Source organism: Panthera leo, chromosome B2, assembly GCF_018350215.1.
Source record: "Panthera leo isolate Ple1 chromosome B2, P.leo_Ple1_pat1.1, whole genome shotgun sequence".
NCBI lineage: Eukaryota > Metazoa > Chordata > Mammalia > Carnivora > Felidae > Panthera > Panthera leo.
The window spans coordinates 52,342,651-52,359,834 of NC_056683.1; the positions used below are offsets into that span (position 1 = coordinate 52,342,651).

At 36.0% G+C, this 17,184-nt stretch overlaps 1 protein-coding gene across 1 annotated transcript in view; it reads left to right on the top strand.

Annotated features, from left to right (window-relative positions):
• GFRAL (GDNF family receptor alpha like) overlaps positions 1-17,184 on the top strand; it is a 65,704-nt gene that overhangs the window by 24,801 nt on the left and 23,719 nt on the right. Inside the window, exons 4-6 of the mRNA XM_042937328.1 lie at positions 1,490-1,546; positions 2,415-2,745; positions 8,240-8,490. Of these exons, the coding sequence (XP_042793262.1) occupies positions 1,490-1,546; positions 2,415-2,745; positions 8,240-8,490 (639 nt within the window). The remainder of the gene's footprint in view (positions 1-1,489; positions 1,547-2,414; positions 2,746-8,239; positions 8,491-17,184) is intronic.

Sequence of the window (17,184 nt, forward strand, 5' to 3'; positions counted from 1 at the left end):
CAATGATAAACTCTTGAAATGTGGTATGTAATCAGTGGCATCTCCATACCAATCAGTGCCAAAGCAGAGATGGAAGTCTAGCCTAGACTTTTATATCTGTTGTAAAAGCTGTATGACTCTCTGAGGTTCACTTATTGGGATTTTGCTCAATATGGAATAATGGAGCAGAAGAGGGAACATTCCAGGCTTCCTCAGTGACACAGGAGGGTGGATCTAGAAGCACTGTGATTCGTGAGCTGAGGTTTTATTGGTATAAAAAGGAGAAAGCACATATAGTGAGAACAGATGGAACAATACAAGGAGCCTGGAAAGACGCAACGCAATAACAGAAGTCATTATTTTTTTTAAGTTTATTTATTTTGAGAGAGAGGAAGAGCAGGGGAAGGGAAGAGAGAAAGGGAGAGAGAAAGAATCCCAAGCAGGCTCTGCACTGACAGTGTGGAACCCCACACAGGGCTCAGACCCACAAACCATGAGATCATGACCTGAACCGAAATCAAGAGTCAGACACTAAACTGAATGAGCTACCCAGGTGCTTCTGAACTTTTATTTTAAAATGCAAATCTGACCATACTATTCCCTTATCGCTTTATGCATATGTATATTAGTGCTCCTTATGTTTTGTTTGGATTTTTCTTTATATGTCTATATTCCATACCAAGCTGTGAATGCTTCATGATAGGGACTACACATTGGTGTCTTCAGTATAGTACCTGGTACATAGTAGGGACTCAACCAATGCTTCTTTTTTTTTTTTTTTTTTTTAATTTTTTTTTAACATTTATTTATTTTTGGGACAGAGAGAGACAGAGCATGAACGGGGGAGGGGCAGAGAGAGAGGGAGACACAGAATCGGAAGCAGGCTCCAGGCTCTGAGCCATCAGCCCAGAGCCTGATGCGGGGCTCGAACTCACGGACTGTGAGATCGTGACCTGAGCTGAAGTTGGACGCTCAACCAACTGAGCCACCCAGGCGCCCCTCAACCAATGCTTCTTGAAAGAAAGAGTTTAGAAGTAGCTGGCCACTGAGTTGACGTCTAGCAATGCACTTCTATAACTCTATGATTATAATTCCTAGGAACTCTCTAAGAGATTAAGATAATCAGAGGTGGAAATCATTTTTAAATTGCATTTCAATTTAATTAAGACCCTGCTGGGAAGAATTTTTTTGATTCAGACAATATTCCTTCTGTTCTTTTTCCCAGATCCTTTGTTTACTTCAGTGCACATGGCCTGGTCGTTAGCATTTGTTTAAATCTTCAAGTAACTGAATCCTCAGAGAGGGCTGTTTAACTCACTTGAATGATACTTTGGGGGTTGATTTTTCTTCATCTACACCTACTAATTTTGAGTATCAAGTCTTAAATAAGTGTTCCATTGGCTTGTATTTATTTTTGCTTGATTATTCATTTATAAATGTAGCCTGCATACTTCTATTAAATTAAAAAAAATCATTCACTAATGAAATGGTCTCTTTGTTTTCCTTCTAGATAACATGAAAGAGGATAATCAACCCAAGTGGAATCTGACCACTCTTCCCTATAATGGTAATGTTTAAATATTGTACTTTCCATCTGTATTGCAAATACTAGACAGTATGATTTTAAGCATGGCTTCCAGCTTTCTTAAAGATATGCCAATACAAAATAAATTGTGTGGCTTTTTACTAGTCTAATATTGCAAAATGCAACAACATTTATGTTTGTTTCACTCATGTGTCAAAGCAACTTGCCTCCCCATCCATCCTCTATTTACAGTTATGCTGAGGAATACTTTACAATTAAAACTAAAAACTAGATCTGGGTTAAATTTCACTGGTATTTTGATCACATAAATTGTTTGAGGCTAACTGTTTTTGTGTGTATGTGTCTGGTGGCAGGGGGCACTCACATGTATCTGTGTTTTCCAGAACTTGAACATCTTTCTTTGCTAGAATAACTATGTATCCAGGCAGAACCTTTAGTCAATATTTTCACCCAAAATAAAAAGCACAACAGAACGAACAAAAATCATTTTGATTTGAGCCTATGAACTCACCATAAGCTATGTACCTCACATGCAATTTCTGAAGATTTATTGTTTACATTTGAGAAACTTGGACTCAATAATTTTTTTTTTCCACTCTGTTCTGGCTCTACACACTTCCCATCACTTCTGGATCACAATACGTATCCATTATAAATGAAGGATGATTCAAATAGCCCACTACTCAAGCCTCAGTAAATTCATACCAACTCTTAAAAACAAAACAAAACAAAACAAAACAAAACAAAACCACACACATACTGTGTGCCCAAAGTAGCACATTGTTACACCATTGTGTGTTGCTCATAGACTTCTTATAGTGTTTTGCAGGTTCTGTAGGTACAGGTTTATGTTTACTTTTCCATGACCTGGACATATCCTTGCTTTCAGGAATCAAAGGGATCCAGTCCTGTTTGGAAGTGGCAGAGGCGTGCGTAGGGGATGTGGTCTGTAACGCACAGTTGGCCCCTTACCTTAAAGCTTGCTCAGCAAATGGAAATCTATGTGATGTGAAACACTGCCAAGCAGCCATACGGTTCTTCTATCAAAGTATGCCTTTTAACATTGCCCAGATGTTGGCTTTTTGTGACTGTGCTCCATCTGATATACCTTGTCAGCAGTCCAAAGAAGCTCTTCACAGCAAGCCATGTGCTGTGAACATAGTTCCACCCCCTACTTGCCTCAATGTAATTCACAGCTGCCGAAATGATGAATTATGCAGGTGAGTAAAAACACGCATACCTTACTTTCTTATTTCGGCACCTTATTTGTTACAGTCCAGTCCTAACACTTGATCTCATTACATTAGCTACAGTTCCCACCGTCATCCAACATGATGTAAACAAAGCCAGACAATTCATATTTTTGAATCTGTGGTACATGTGTAGCATCCATTTTGAAATTCACATGCAGAATATATTTTCAGAATAAGAAAATTCAGTATGTCAAGATTTGGTACCCATGAAATAGCATTATTAAAATTAGACATTCAAGTTAGACTAATGAATAAATAAACAGACTTACATGTCAGTTTAATTTGGTTTTTGCTATGATTACAAAAGCCTGCTAAATGTCAGAGAGTTTTGACAAGGTGACTCTTCAAACTTCAAAATTAGTCTTTCTCTCCTAGGCTGGAGATTAGGAAGGAGAAGGTAGCTTGAGCCTAGTCTGGACATCCCCAGCACATATGTACACCATGAGGTCAGAAATGTACCCATTCTCCTCTTCCCAACCTCACACCCTTGATTTCCAAAGGAGTAATGTTAGTCACTTATTTGTTTATTCAAATAAATAATTATCAAGCATCTACTTCTACTCTAGGCATCAGTGTACAAAAGACAAAAATACTTGTCCCACGGATCTTATATTCCAGTGGGGGAAGAGAGATAATAAATAACGAAAATGTATATTATATTAAAAGGTAATGAGTATTCTGGAGATTAGCACCCCAAGAGGGAAAACAGAATGAGATTGTGAATGGGCAGAAAGAGTTGCAATGTGAACAGGGTGGTCCCAGTAAGGACCATTTTACCAGACTTAAGGAAGTGGAGGAATGAGCCTCTCTCAGCAAGCATCTGAAAACAGGGATACCAAACAGACCAGCCAGTGCTGTGGGAAAAACTGGGCCTGTTCAAAAAGCAGTGAGGGGAGAGCATGTATGGGGGGACAGCAAGATGAGCTGCAGTTAAGCATTTAACTGGATGTGGGGCAGGCCTGCCTAGGTCTCCTAGGGCCCAGAGGGATACTAAGGACTTGATTTAGACTCCCAGTAAAATGGACAGGTTCTGGAGGATTTTGAGCAGAAGTATGAATGATCTGGCTCGCTTATTACAACTTCCACTCTTGCTGCTGGTTGAGACTAGTCTGAGTCTTTCCAGGTAATTACTCCCGGGAACCATAAATCTAATTCAACACTGGATTTTTTCTTTTCCTCACTACAGTCTTCATTAACACATTTCCTTGTATATTCAAGATGAATTTATCTTTTATACGGTAAGAAATCTGCAGTTAATTGGACCTCTTTGGATGAGTAAGAAAATCCAGGAAAGAAGAATACTAAATAAATTTGATGAATCAAAATAATTTGTAACACTGCTGTTACCATGTTAACGGAGCTTTATTTCACAACCAGCATTAAATCATATCATGTTTGGATTTGTCTTGTGCTTCTTTTTGGAATAATTCTTCATAGCAATTTGCCCAGTGCCTTCTAGCAAGGACTTTTTTGTTTAATTTCATTTAAATAAATAAAACTCCATAAACAGCAAAATCATTTAAAGGTCAAAATATACATTTAACGTAGAAGAGTAGTCTAGTGTGTGATAGCTCAGAGCAAGGATTGTCACATTTGTCACCTTGCCTTACCCATTGGCAAATGAGCTAAAAGATTTATTATCAATTTCCTGAAAGGACTGATTCTTGGCAAACTGCTTTCTTTAGCCTTTTAATTACACTCCTTTACTCTGCCATTCAAACTTTCAGAATAACTCCAGATCTCCTAAATATTTGTCGAAAAAGACAGGTGCTTTTCTGCAACACACATTCTGTAACATAAGGAGTAAATATCTAAGCAGAGTGCCAGAACATTGACATCGTTTTTTGTGTCAACTTACCACCATAGATTGCCAAAGTTTTTAAGAAAGTCTTATTTGAGGATCTCGTTTTACAAAAGTTTATCAGTTATTTTGAGGTTTATTAAGGCGATCTCTTGAGTGAATAAAAAATCCATGACAAAAAATTTTTTTACAATGCAATTTAGATTTTTTAAACTCCTATCTCAAAAGTCCTCATTCAGTGAAATATTATAGTTCATTGATTCTAAGATGTAATTTTTTACACATTTTAGTATTTCTAAAATCTTTGGAATGAGCCTTAAGCTCAAAGACAAGAAAATATTTATTAAATTAAAACAACAATTTAATTTCCAATAAGTTATTTCAGTTGTAATAAGATAATGGTATCTCCTAAAATCAGTGAAATATGATAAAAATGTTTGATTATCCTTTTTATCATATCACAAATAGAATATTTACATCTACCTGTTAATCATCTACCTATACAAATAATGAAAACTAATATCTTCATAGCCAGGAAAACTTTTTTTAAACAATTCCTGTAAAAATATCAGATGTCTCCATGAATGGGTATCCAGCTTTACTTAATTCCAATGCCAAGATCCTAGGTATACTTCCTTATTATCTTAAAGTTATTTGCATTTAATTTTCAGAACACAATATATCTTAGCTTCCCTATCAAATTAAGTATTTTACTGGCAAGTGATGGGACTGCTATTACAATCCTTGAGGAGCCCCATGACGGATTCTGATGTACACATTCCTGAATTCAACTCATCTGGGCATCAATCCCTTTTCAGACTGATTGGTACAAAGTTGGTAATTTTTCTCCAAAAGGACTCCTGTATTTAACCACCACTCCAAAATGCTTGGTGCACGGTCTGCAAAACTAGAGGCACTTAAAAGACGTCATCTCGTTTCCCTCCACCTTTGAATATCATGCAATTATGCAATTGCATATCTTGCAATTTTTATGATTTTTAATGTACATATATGTGTCTTTTCTTATATAATGTCTGTCTTTCATGGATTAATTCAGAGAGTAAGAACTGTTGTAGTCTAGATTTCTTTTCACCATGTGTAAATAGTCCCATAATGAATATTTTATAGAGGTGATGGAAATATGATGCAATATGAGTAGTCAAGGTGAAAAGACAAATCCTGTCATTTTCTCAAGCAAATTTTGCCTTAGGAAGATTTCTAGCATTTATGTTAACTTAATGTAATTCAGATGAAAAACTCCACATGATAAACTACCCCTTCAGTGAGAGTGTTGTCTTTTATCTGCCTTTTGTTGTTGTTGTTGTTGTCGTTGTCGTTGTTGTTGTTGTTGTTGTTGTTGAAGAGCCTGTACTTGGGGAGAGGAGAGCATTTGGGTTTTAAAATAAAATTTCTGTCCCCGTTCCAGATTCTTTAATAGATATTAGGTTTTGAAACTCCTTTATTTATTTGAAAAGGCCAAAGAAGGCAGTATAAAGACTATTTTTCAACTCATTTTGTCCAATAGATGTATCCTGGGGGATGAGATTATGTTTCGCCAATTACAATTTTTTTAATGTTTATTTTTTAAAGAGAGGCACAGAGTGGAGTAGGGGAGGAGGAGAGAAAGAGAGGGAGACACAGAATTGAAAGCAGCTCCAGGCTCTCAACTGTGAGCACAGAACCCAATGCAGGGCTCAAGCTCAAGAAACAGGAGATCATTACCTGAGCCAAAGTGGACCGCATAACTGACTAAGTCACCCAGGCTCCCTGTTTTGCCAATTATATATGTTTATGAGCTTACAGAAAATTATAGTACACTATAGTTTCATATGTATGATTCAAGAAAGTAGTGAAAAAAGTATTTTCTTAAAAAAATTCGACTTATTTAAAAAAATTTTTTTTTTTAACGTTTATTTATTTTTGAGACAGAGAGAGACAGAGCATGAACAGGGGAGGGGCAGAGAGAGAGGGAGACACAGAATCCGAAACAGGCTCCAGGCTCTGAGCTGTCAGCACAGAGCCCGACGCGGGGCTCGAACTCACGGACCGTGAGATCATGACCTGAGCCGAAGTCGGACGCTCAACCGACCAAGCCACCCAGGCGCCCCTCGACTTATTTTTTAAAAGCAAACCTCTACTATGTATACACTTATTTTAAGTGCCATGTAATACAAAATTTGACGTTATATTAGGTCACAAAGGCAAATGTAATACATTCCATGTGCAGAAATGATACCAACTGCATTCTCTTACATTTTGCAATGTAACCAGAAATCAATAGCAAAAATGAAAACAAAATAATTCCATTTCAAAAAATACTTTTAAACAACTGTTTGAACAAAATAATAGAAAACTGCAGTATATGAAGAAAATAAGGGTAATGAAACACTGTACATGAAAACATTTAAACCTGGAAAAGAATTTCTGTCATATAATTTTTTGCCATATTTAACTCATATAGGTAATGTGTACTAATTGTATCATTTTTTAATTTTAAGATATCCTTTAATTCAGCATTTGTGCAGAATATCACAACTAATTTTCTGAATGAAATAACTTCTATGAGTAGATAACTCCTACAACTTAAATGTAGCAAAATATATATTTAAAAATGAAAAAATGACACCTAGGTACAAATATAAATTCCTTATAGTTACATGACATTTCTAGATAACCTTTAATTGAACTAAAGGAACATATTCTGCTGGCTCAAAAAATTTGTAGGATTTTTTTAAATATAAATTTTAATAGATACTAAAAATTTTTGCCATTACATTAAAAAGCTGATTCCTTTAAGGTTACTTAAAATATGAAATTATTAAAAATAGTTATGGATTTAAGCAGAGTATCACATTGTGGACAAATAAGCTCAAGATAAATGTCATTTACTCAGAAGATTTTCATGCATGTTTGATGGTGACCTATTCACAAAAGGGTAAGAAGTAATTTTAGGTGATCAATATTAAGTAGGAAGATTAATATCCTTGGTTCCACTGAGAATATATTCTTTCTGTGAACATTTTAAAAGTCAAATTGTTGTTCATTATCTAGACTTTTATTCCAAGCTACAACAGCAAGAATCAAATACATAGAAAAGTTATGAATAGATATGGTTATAATGGATTCTCAGTCATTAAATAAATTAATGTTTTTTTTCAATTAGCTCTTGCTAGAGAAGCTCAAAATATTTTATAAGTTCTAATTAGTCTGCTTAGAAATATTAATAAAGAGTACAGTACTTCCCATCCTGTAGGAAAATTGGCTGGAAAGGTCAAGAGCCTTATATGAAATAACTTGGTAAGAGACAGTGACCAAATGTTAGCCACAAAAGCACATTCTGCTTCAAGAATATTGCGAATAAATCCACCAAGTAGTTCATACTGCTCACCATCACCCATGGAAATAAAATTAGTAATGAAAGATGATTCATCCAGGAAATCCTAAACTTAGCCTCTTTCATCACAAAAGGAAAATAATTCACAAGATTTCTCTTCTTTTACAGTCTCTTTTGGGATGCTTGAACATACCAAGTTTGTTTTCAGCTATATACCGGCATTTGGAGGGCTTTTTGTTTTATGTCAGTCTTTCATTAGGTGAGGCAGCTCCACATATTATTGTGAAATATCATTCAGATCAATTCCATTTCTTGATTCTTTCTAGGAGGCGCTATAGAACATTTCAGTGGAAATGCTGGCAGCAAGTGACTAAAAAGTGCCATGAAGATGAGTTTTGCATCAGTACCTTAAGCAAGCAGGATCTCACTTGCTCAGGGAGTGATGACTGCAAAGCAGCTTACATTGGGATCTTGGGGACAGTTCTTCAAGTGCAGTGCACCTGTAGGACCATCACACAAAGTGAAGAATCTTTGTGCAAGATTTTCCAACATATGCTTCATAGAAGATCATGTTTCAGTAAGTTCTGCATAGTCAGTAAATTATACATGTTTTTTTTTTTTTTTTGTCTATGCAGCACAAAGTACTAGTCCAGCATAGGAAATTTAACAAAGGCAGGCTTATGTTTGCTTTTCTATTTTAAAATATATTTTTTGATTGTTTTGTGTACTTGCTGTTTTATTCATTTACATGTGAGTGGTATATGTTTTTTAATGTATATGATTGGTCACTCCTAGTTTTCATTTACTGATTTTAATATCATTAGCATGAAAGGTTTCTCTTACCACATTACTGAAAATATCAGGTATCTATTGTGAATAACAACCCCAAAATGTAGTGGCTTGAAATAACCATTTATTTGCTCACAGTTCTGCACAATGGGCTTAGTTGGGTGGTTCTCCTGATGGCCTTGCTTGGGGTCCACTCAAGTAGCTACTGTCATTGAGTGACTCAGCTGAGGCTGGATAGTCCAAGATGGTGTTTAGCAAGCGCTACTGGCTGGGATATATGGTTCTTCTCTTTAGCAGTCGACCCTGGAATCTTACATGTTGACAGCATACCTAGCAGCTAAGCCCCTATGTGCATATACTTATCAATTGTCTGCTTCTGTCATATTTGCTAACGTCTCATTGGACAGAGAAAGTCACATGGCCAGGCTCTGAGTCACTGTGAGAGGGAACTATACAAGGATGTATATATTTAAGGTTGGATTCATCAGAGGATCATTAATTTAATAATCTATTATATGACTGTCCCAACCTCCATGAAATATTTACTCTTGGATTTAGTTTTTCTACTCTTGATCTTTAACATGTCTGCTGATTAACTGTAATAACAGGATGAAAACACATTTTCTAAAGGTATTATTTACTCAATTTTAGGAATAAGAAAACGGAGATTTAGGAATTTAATTTATCCAGAGTATCAGAATGGGCAGGTGGTTGACAGGGATATATATATATATATGAGTCTTATAAAAAAAATCCAAGAATATGATCACATACTAAATCAAGGCTTCTCTATTATCCATCTTCTGGGTTAGTCCTTAAAATTGTTCATGTCTTGAAATATCCCCATAAGCCCCTCATTATAACCACCAAACCTACAGATACCATTCCCAGGAGAAAATAATAGATGTTGATTGTTTCACTGCAAGCCAAATCTTTATATTTATATATATGTATATTTGACAGATAAAGATATGTATATATCTATACCTATAACTCTATGTATATACACACATTTTTTTAAATTTGTTAAATTTTTTTCTTAGATACTAAAGAGATACACATTAGCTAATATGATCAGAATTGTGATTTGATGTGTATTAGGTGATAGAGATACAACTCAGAGTATATGGTTTTCATTCCAACAGAGGTCTCTGTGGAATTTCTTCAATTTCTATAATTAGGATGATATACGTACTTCAATTGAAATCATGGTACAAAGTGGAAAATTGTAGCATTATATGTGTTGAGTCATATTCTGTAAATAATCTTCTCCTATTAATATTAGGTGGCTAACTCTTGGGACTAAATGTACTTAACAACAAATGGCTCAAAATATTACAGAGGAAAATACCAAATACAATAATTTAAACCAACAGAAATATGTACAGCTACATTACCATGGCACTTACCATGGATATTAAGTGACATCCAGTAAAATAATGCAAGATCCTACAGGTTAGGGATAGCTTAGTTCTTTGGGCATAATCTCCCTAAAAATGCCAGTGCTGACAATGTAATTTTAGTTTTGAGCCCGGTTTTCACCCATGTGTTTTTAATTATTATTGTATTTGACTTGCATCATGTTTAGGTGCTATAACCTGTCCACAACAAAACCATTTGTAGAGCAACAGCAGAAATGGACATTTAAAAAAATCCAGAAACATGGAAGTACTATATAATGTTTTGGAAAAATGAAAATTCGAAACTCTTTGACTTTCTTCACTCCCCTGATCAGACCAAATTTAGTAGATTTTCTTTTCAAACATTACCTACTGAAGGTAGGAATTTCAAGTGATAGGTTTGTAGAGTTAAAGGAAATTTCAAGGCTTTCCATCACAGTTCTTGAATTCATAGGAAAAGTTTCAAACATAAACAAGAACTGAGTCCTTAGGCCGGGCTAGCTCTAATAAACCTTTCTCCCTTGCCCCATATACTTGAGAAGGAGCACAACGACATTTTTTAATGGACTGTTTCTCTAACCATTGCCTCCTGACTGCCCAGATAACTACAGCGGGCTTATGCATTATCAAAATCATCCATCAGAGCAGCTCATGTCCAACGTTCTGGAGCCTCTGCTCACTCTACCTGAAAGCAGAACTGAGTAGGACTGAGTGAGCACTTAGGGAAGATTTTGTCTGTCACCTTTGGTTGGCTCAGAAACGTGATTTTTCAAACTCATTTGACTTCTCACCACAGTAAGCAGTGCATGTTACATTAACTTTTTATGTGCAATGCCTTCTATTTAAAAAAAAAACAACAACATATTATTATTATTCTATTCCATTTTAATTTTTTTTTCAATTCTGACTGTGACCCACTAAAAATGATTTCATGACTAACTAATGTGTTGTTCTCTGAAGTTTAAAAAACATTTACTTGGAGCATAAATTCATCTAGAAATAATCGGCATTGATGTATCCAAGGCACTCATAATAATTACAAATAATTATAGAGTGCCTAGCATTTATTGAATGCTTATTTTTGGTCACATTTTCTCATTTAGTCTTAACAATTCAATTAGCCAGATACTATTATTTTCTTGGTTTCCCACGTGAGGAAAAAGAAGCTAAGAGATGAAATGGCTTGCTCAGGGCTCTATACCCAAGCTGGGTGAGGTAGACTCAGGATCCAAACCCTGGCTCAGAGCCAGTATGTTCTTCTACTTGTGAAATGGTGAAGACAACAAGCTTGTGTCTGTTTAGTATGCTCCAAAGCCCTCTCACTTGGAACCTCCTAGTTCTGGTATGAGAACAAAGCTTCAAAAACACGCTGCAGAGTGTGTTTCTGCGTCCTCCATTCCTGCATGCAGGACCAGATGAGATGCTCAGGCAAATGAGCATCCTGAACAAATTGTATATTTGGCCACTAACTTCCTCTTACCTACTTACTCATCTTTGAATCCATACAGACTTACTTTTCTCTCATATCTTGCAACAGAGAGCAAATTGGTGGCAGCTAGAGCTGGGAGAGCTGTGGGAAACATGGAGCAGGGAGGAATTGGTTAAGACAGAGGCCTGCAGAAGTGGAAAGAGTTAAAGGAGCACTGTTGTGTTTCCTTGTTAAACTGAAAGGTTCAGTCCATAGGTATGAGTGTACCTGGCGTGGACAGGAGCATTCTCTTTTTGCCTTGCTCAAAGTTGGCTTATTTAATGCACCCACAGTCATCTAAAAAGGATTTGGACAATCCCTATTCTGCCCCTAAAGACTAAGTTTTTTTTTTCTTTTTGAATAATGATTTTTAAAAAATAAAAAGAGGGGCGCCTGGGTGGCTCAGTTGGTTGGGCGTCTGACTTCAGCCCAGGTCATGATCTCACGGTTCGTGGGTTTGAGCCCCATGTCGGACTCTGTGCTGACAGCTCAGAGCCTGGAGCCTACTTTGAATTCTGTGTCTCCCTCTCTCTCTGCCCCTTCCCTACTCAATGCTCTGTCTCTCTCTGTCTCTCAAAAATAAATAAGCATTGAAAAAAAAATTTTTTTTCAATGCAAAGAGACTACCTTTCTCTGTTAAATCCTACAGGGAATGGAAAGCATAGCAATACGGATATAATACAAGCTTAAAAAAATTTAAAGTCTACAGAAAAAAAATAAATTCCTCCCCCCAATCCCATTGTTTAGAGAGGGTCAAGGTTAAGACATTTGGTGTACATTTTTTTGGAATCTTTTTTCTTGTAATACATACATAACTTGAATGCATTCTATACACTCAAACAGATGCCTCTCTTACACTGACACACACATACACATATTTTTAATGTAATCAAACCACACATGCTGGTTTACAACCTGCTTTTTAACTTAAATATATATCGTGGGCCCATTTGAAAGTGTGTGCATATGTGATGACTTTATTCTTTTTAAAGTTTGAATAGTATCCTATGGTGTATATGCACGCATGCATGCATGTGTGTATACCATAATTTATTTTATCTATAACTATTAATGGAGACATTTAGATGGAATGTGATTGTTTATCACCATAGGCATTGATTGCTGTGATAAATGTTATTGCACATTTTAGTTGGCATTTCAACAGAATATATTTCAAACGGTGAGGTTACTAAACCATAGGATTTTTATGTTTTTAAATTTGGTAGAAACTGGAAAAAGAAGTTTATTCCAATTACATTCTTAGAAAACTCTTAATTTTTAATTTGAATTTTTATTATAAGTGATGATGAGCATTTGTTCAGTGATTTGTTGGAAATGCTCTATTTCTTTCCATATACATATTCTTTGCCCAAAACACCTGCCTTTTTTAGTACTGGCAAGTGGAAGTTTTGTTGCTTAAATCAGATGTTTGTATTAGTATGTGAGTATTCACTAATAGACATACCTCTTAAAATTATCATGAATTCATAGTCTTATATGGCAAAGTGATGATCTGATATATTGTAGGCTCAGGTTCAGATCTTGGCCCTGCTATGTGTTATCTGGGTTATGTAAAGAAGGAAATCTTTTTAATCATTTCTTGAATAGTCAAGCGTTCTTCAACTGGATAATTTCCATTGCTATAAAAGACATTTTTTAAAACTGATTAATAGTTACCAAATAAAAAGTATAATAAAAAAACATATTCTTAAAAATAGAGAACAAACTTATGGTTGCCAGTGAGGAGGTAGATGGTAAAATAGCTGAAGGGGATTAAGAGTATACTTGTGGTGATGAGCACTGAGTAATGTATAGAATTGTGAATCATTACATTGCACACCTGAAACTAACATAACACTGTATGTTATACCTGAATAAAAAATATAATTTGGGAAAGAATTTTTAAAATACAAGTACGAAAAATAATTGAATCTACAATTCAATTTAATGTATAAAGCATTGCCGTTATTTAAAAAAAAAAAAAAAAAATTAAGTTCTGGTCACCTGCGTGGCTCATTCTGTTAAGCATCTGACTTCAGCTCGGGTTATGATCTCACACCTCATGAGTTCCAGCCCTGGGTCAGGCTCTGTGCTGACAGCTTGGAGCCTGAAGTCGGCTTCAGATTCTGTGTCTCCCTGTCTCTCTGCCCCTCCCCTGCTTGTACTCTCTCTCTCTCCTTCTCTTAAAAATAAATAATCATTAAAATTTTTTTTTAAATTTAAAGTTTCACTTCATATCACATCCTTTCTCCCCCAACTCAGAGGTAACCACCCACATACTGATAAACACATGCCAGATACATAACTTGTATACACACACATGTGTGATATTGCCCAGGACAGTGGTTCTCAATCTTGACCGAAGATGAGAATCACCAAGATACTAAAATTTCTCAGGCCCAGTAAGCTAATAAAATTACATTGTATGGGTATACATGGGTATCAGTAGGGCTAGTCTCATGGGCATGTAGCCAGTGCAATCACACAAGGCTCTGTGTTCAGAAGGGTCCTGAGATTGGGGCTTCATGTTCTGCATACATCATCTTGAAGTTGTTAATAATTGCATATTTGAATTTGTGTTTTGTAAATAAACTCTACTGGGACATATGCGAGGTACAAGGAGCCTCAGCTCATGTGTGTTCCTGCCTCCTGCTACTTTTCCTAGGACAGGCGGGTTCTTACCTGCCTGCCCCACCCCTTGGTGCCCTCCTCCACTCAGCAGTCCTCCATTCCCCGCTCTTCACTTGCCACCAGACATTTGCCTTTGCATTGTTTTAAAATTTTTTTAATCTTTATTTTTGAGAGAGAGAGAGAGATGGGGGTGGGGACAGGGGCAGAGAGAAAAGGGGACATAGAATCCCAAGAAGTGTCCAGGCTCTGAGCTGTCAGCACAGAGCCTGACCTGGGGCTTGAACTCATGAACGGGAGATCATGACCTGAGCCACCCAGTCTGCCCCTGCCTTTGTATTTTCTTAATGATATTGAGCTTTCCAATACATGTACATAGATTTTCTTTCTTTTTTTAGTTTCTTAAAATTTATTTTGAGAGAGAGTGCAAAGGGGAGGGGCAGAGAGAGGGAAAGAGAGAAGCCTAAGCAGTTCCACACCATCAGCACAGAGCCCCATTCAGGGCTCAATTTCATGAACCATGAGATCATGACCTGAGCTGAAATCAAGAGTTGGTTGCTTCTCTGACTGAGCCATCCAGGTGCTCCTCTATGTAGATTCCTTCCATAAGCTTTTATTTTCTCAATAAAAATAACTTCTCAATAATAATTTTCTTGTATAACATTGGCTCTAATTATTTCTGGATATTACTAAATATTACAATTGCTGCTGCAAATCACATCTTCCATGTCAAATCTATTACACTTTCAAACTCTGTCATCGAATTATAGAAATTTATGTGATTTTTCATGTATGCATTTGTATGCAGCAGCATTTTTGAACACTCACAAAATTTAACGAGTTTTGGAATTCTTTTGTGTTTCCTATGTAATCATATGCTCTTCAGTAATTATAGTTTTGCTTCCTCTGTCTAAGGCTCTTATATTTTTCTTGTCTTTCCCCACTCCACATCTAGGACCCACAGAAAAATGTTAAATATAAATGGTGATGGTGGGTACACTTGTTCCTGACCTTAAAGGACCTTCTTTCACCATTTTAGCAGGAAGTATGTTTGTCATTATGTCTGTAGATACTATGTATCAGAATAAAGAAGTTCCCTTCTATTCCTTGACTATAACTCCTTTTTTAAAAAAAATGAACATTGAATTTTAGTAAGTGCTTTTTCTACCTACATTTGAAGTTTTCATTTAAAATGTGTTCAGGACTTTTTAATCATATTCCTGTAAAAGAGTGATTGGTTACAGTGCCAATTTTGTCATACTATTAGAAATAGAAGTACTCTATTCATTTCTAAATATACTCAAGTATCTCCATTTGAATGAAAAGGAAAGGAAAAAAAAACTTACAAATTAATACCCTGTCTCCTCTCTGTCACAGCCAAATTTCCAAAAAAAGAGTTGCCTGCGTTCATTACTTCAATTTCTTCATCTCTTTTTACATTATTGATCTACCCAGTCTAGCCTGGTCTCTGGATACAGATCCCTTCATAAAGCATATCCTACAAGATGACAACCACATCCATGTCAGAGATTCTGGAAGTCTTTGTCTTTAAGCCATTTTCAATAACAGTATAATTCTTTCTTTCTTGATACACATTTTTTCTCTCTTGGTTCTTAATCGTTTGATCACTCTGGATGCCTCTTCTACGTTTACCTTGTAAGCTCATCCAACTGGCCATTTAATATTTATGTTGCTTAAAGATTAGCTGTAGTCTCTCTACCAGAGTAACCCTCTAATTTTCTCCTAGGAGATGTTCTTTTTGGCCACATCATTACCCCTTGCACTTATTTACAGTCTTTGTGGCAAACCTCTTTTCTAAGTTTCAGATCCAATTATCTGCCCACCTACTTAATATTTTCTTTTGGATTTTAAAATTATTCTAGATCTTGGGTGATGTGCAATCCAAATGTTGTGGTACCTTATAATGCATAGGCAACCTATGACTAAAAAAGACTAGTTATTCCCTGTCATCCCTCCAACACAAGCACCAAACACTGCACACATACTGTATGTGTGTATGTGTGTGTGTATACATATATAGTATACTTATATAGCATATATTGTAACAGGGATAGCATATATTGTAATAAGGGTAAAATAACCTCAGTAAAAGTTTCCATTCAAAATAAGGAAAAATGGTAGAGTATTAGAACACAGTAATGAGATCCTGCTTGATAGACACTGTGAACCCTCTCTTGCAGTGTGGATTTCTTTGGATACCTGGGAAGGAACCAGCTTCTCTGGCTCCCATTTTGCCCACTGGAAAGTTCTTCATTATCCATCTTCCTCCATAGCCATATCTGAAGAAGATTTAGGGAAAAATGCCCTCCTTGAAGAATATGGAGGTCTCATAGACTGTATCCTGTTCATACAGTTTGAGGCATTAAAAGTTTAGCAGTCACAGACTTTTTGCAAATGGACTAGTGGCTCCTTTAGCATAATCTCTTAAAAACGTGTTAGGTTTCTAATCTTTTTTGCTTTTATTCAGTTACATGTGCCAGTATCCACAATAAAAAAAAGTGTTTTCTTGACTTGGTTCCCAAGTCTGCCTTATTTCCTTGATTCCTCACCCCCATGTCCCGTCTCTCATTTAATGATTTAAGTTATTCTAAACAATAGACCAGAGTAAAAATGTAATACCTTCAATCTGATTTTTGCTGCATAGTTGAGTCAATTTAACTCAAAAATACTGGGTCTTTTACAACTGTAGTTTCTTTCTTTTCTTTTCTTTTCTTTTCTTTCTTCTTTCTTTCTTTCTTTCTTTCTTTCTTTCTTTCTTTCTTTCTTTCTTTCTTTCTTTCTTTCTTTCTAAGTTTATTTATTTGGAGAGAGAGTGCACAAGGAGGGGAGAGGCAGAGAGAGAAAGAGAGAAAATTCCAAGCAGGCTCCACACTTTTCTCACAGAGCCATATGAGGGGCTTGAACCCATGAACCATGAGATCATGACCTGAGCTGAAATCAAGAGTCCAATGCTTAATCAACTGAG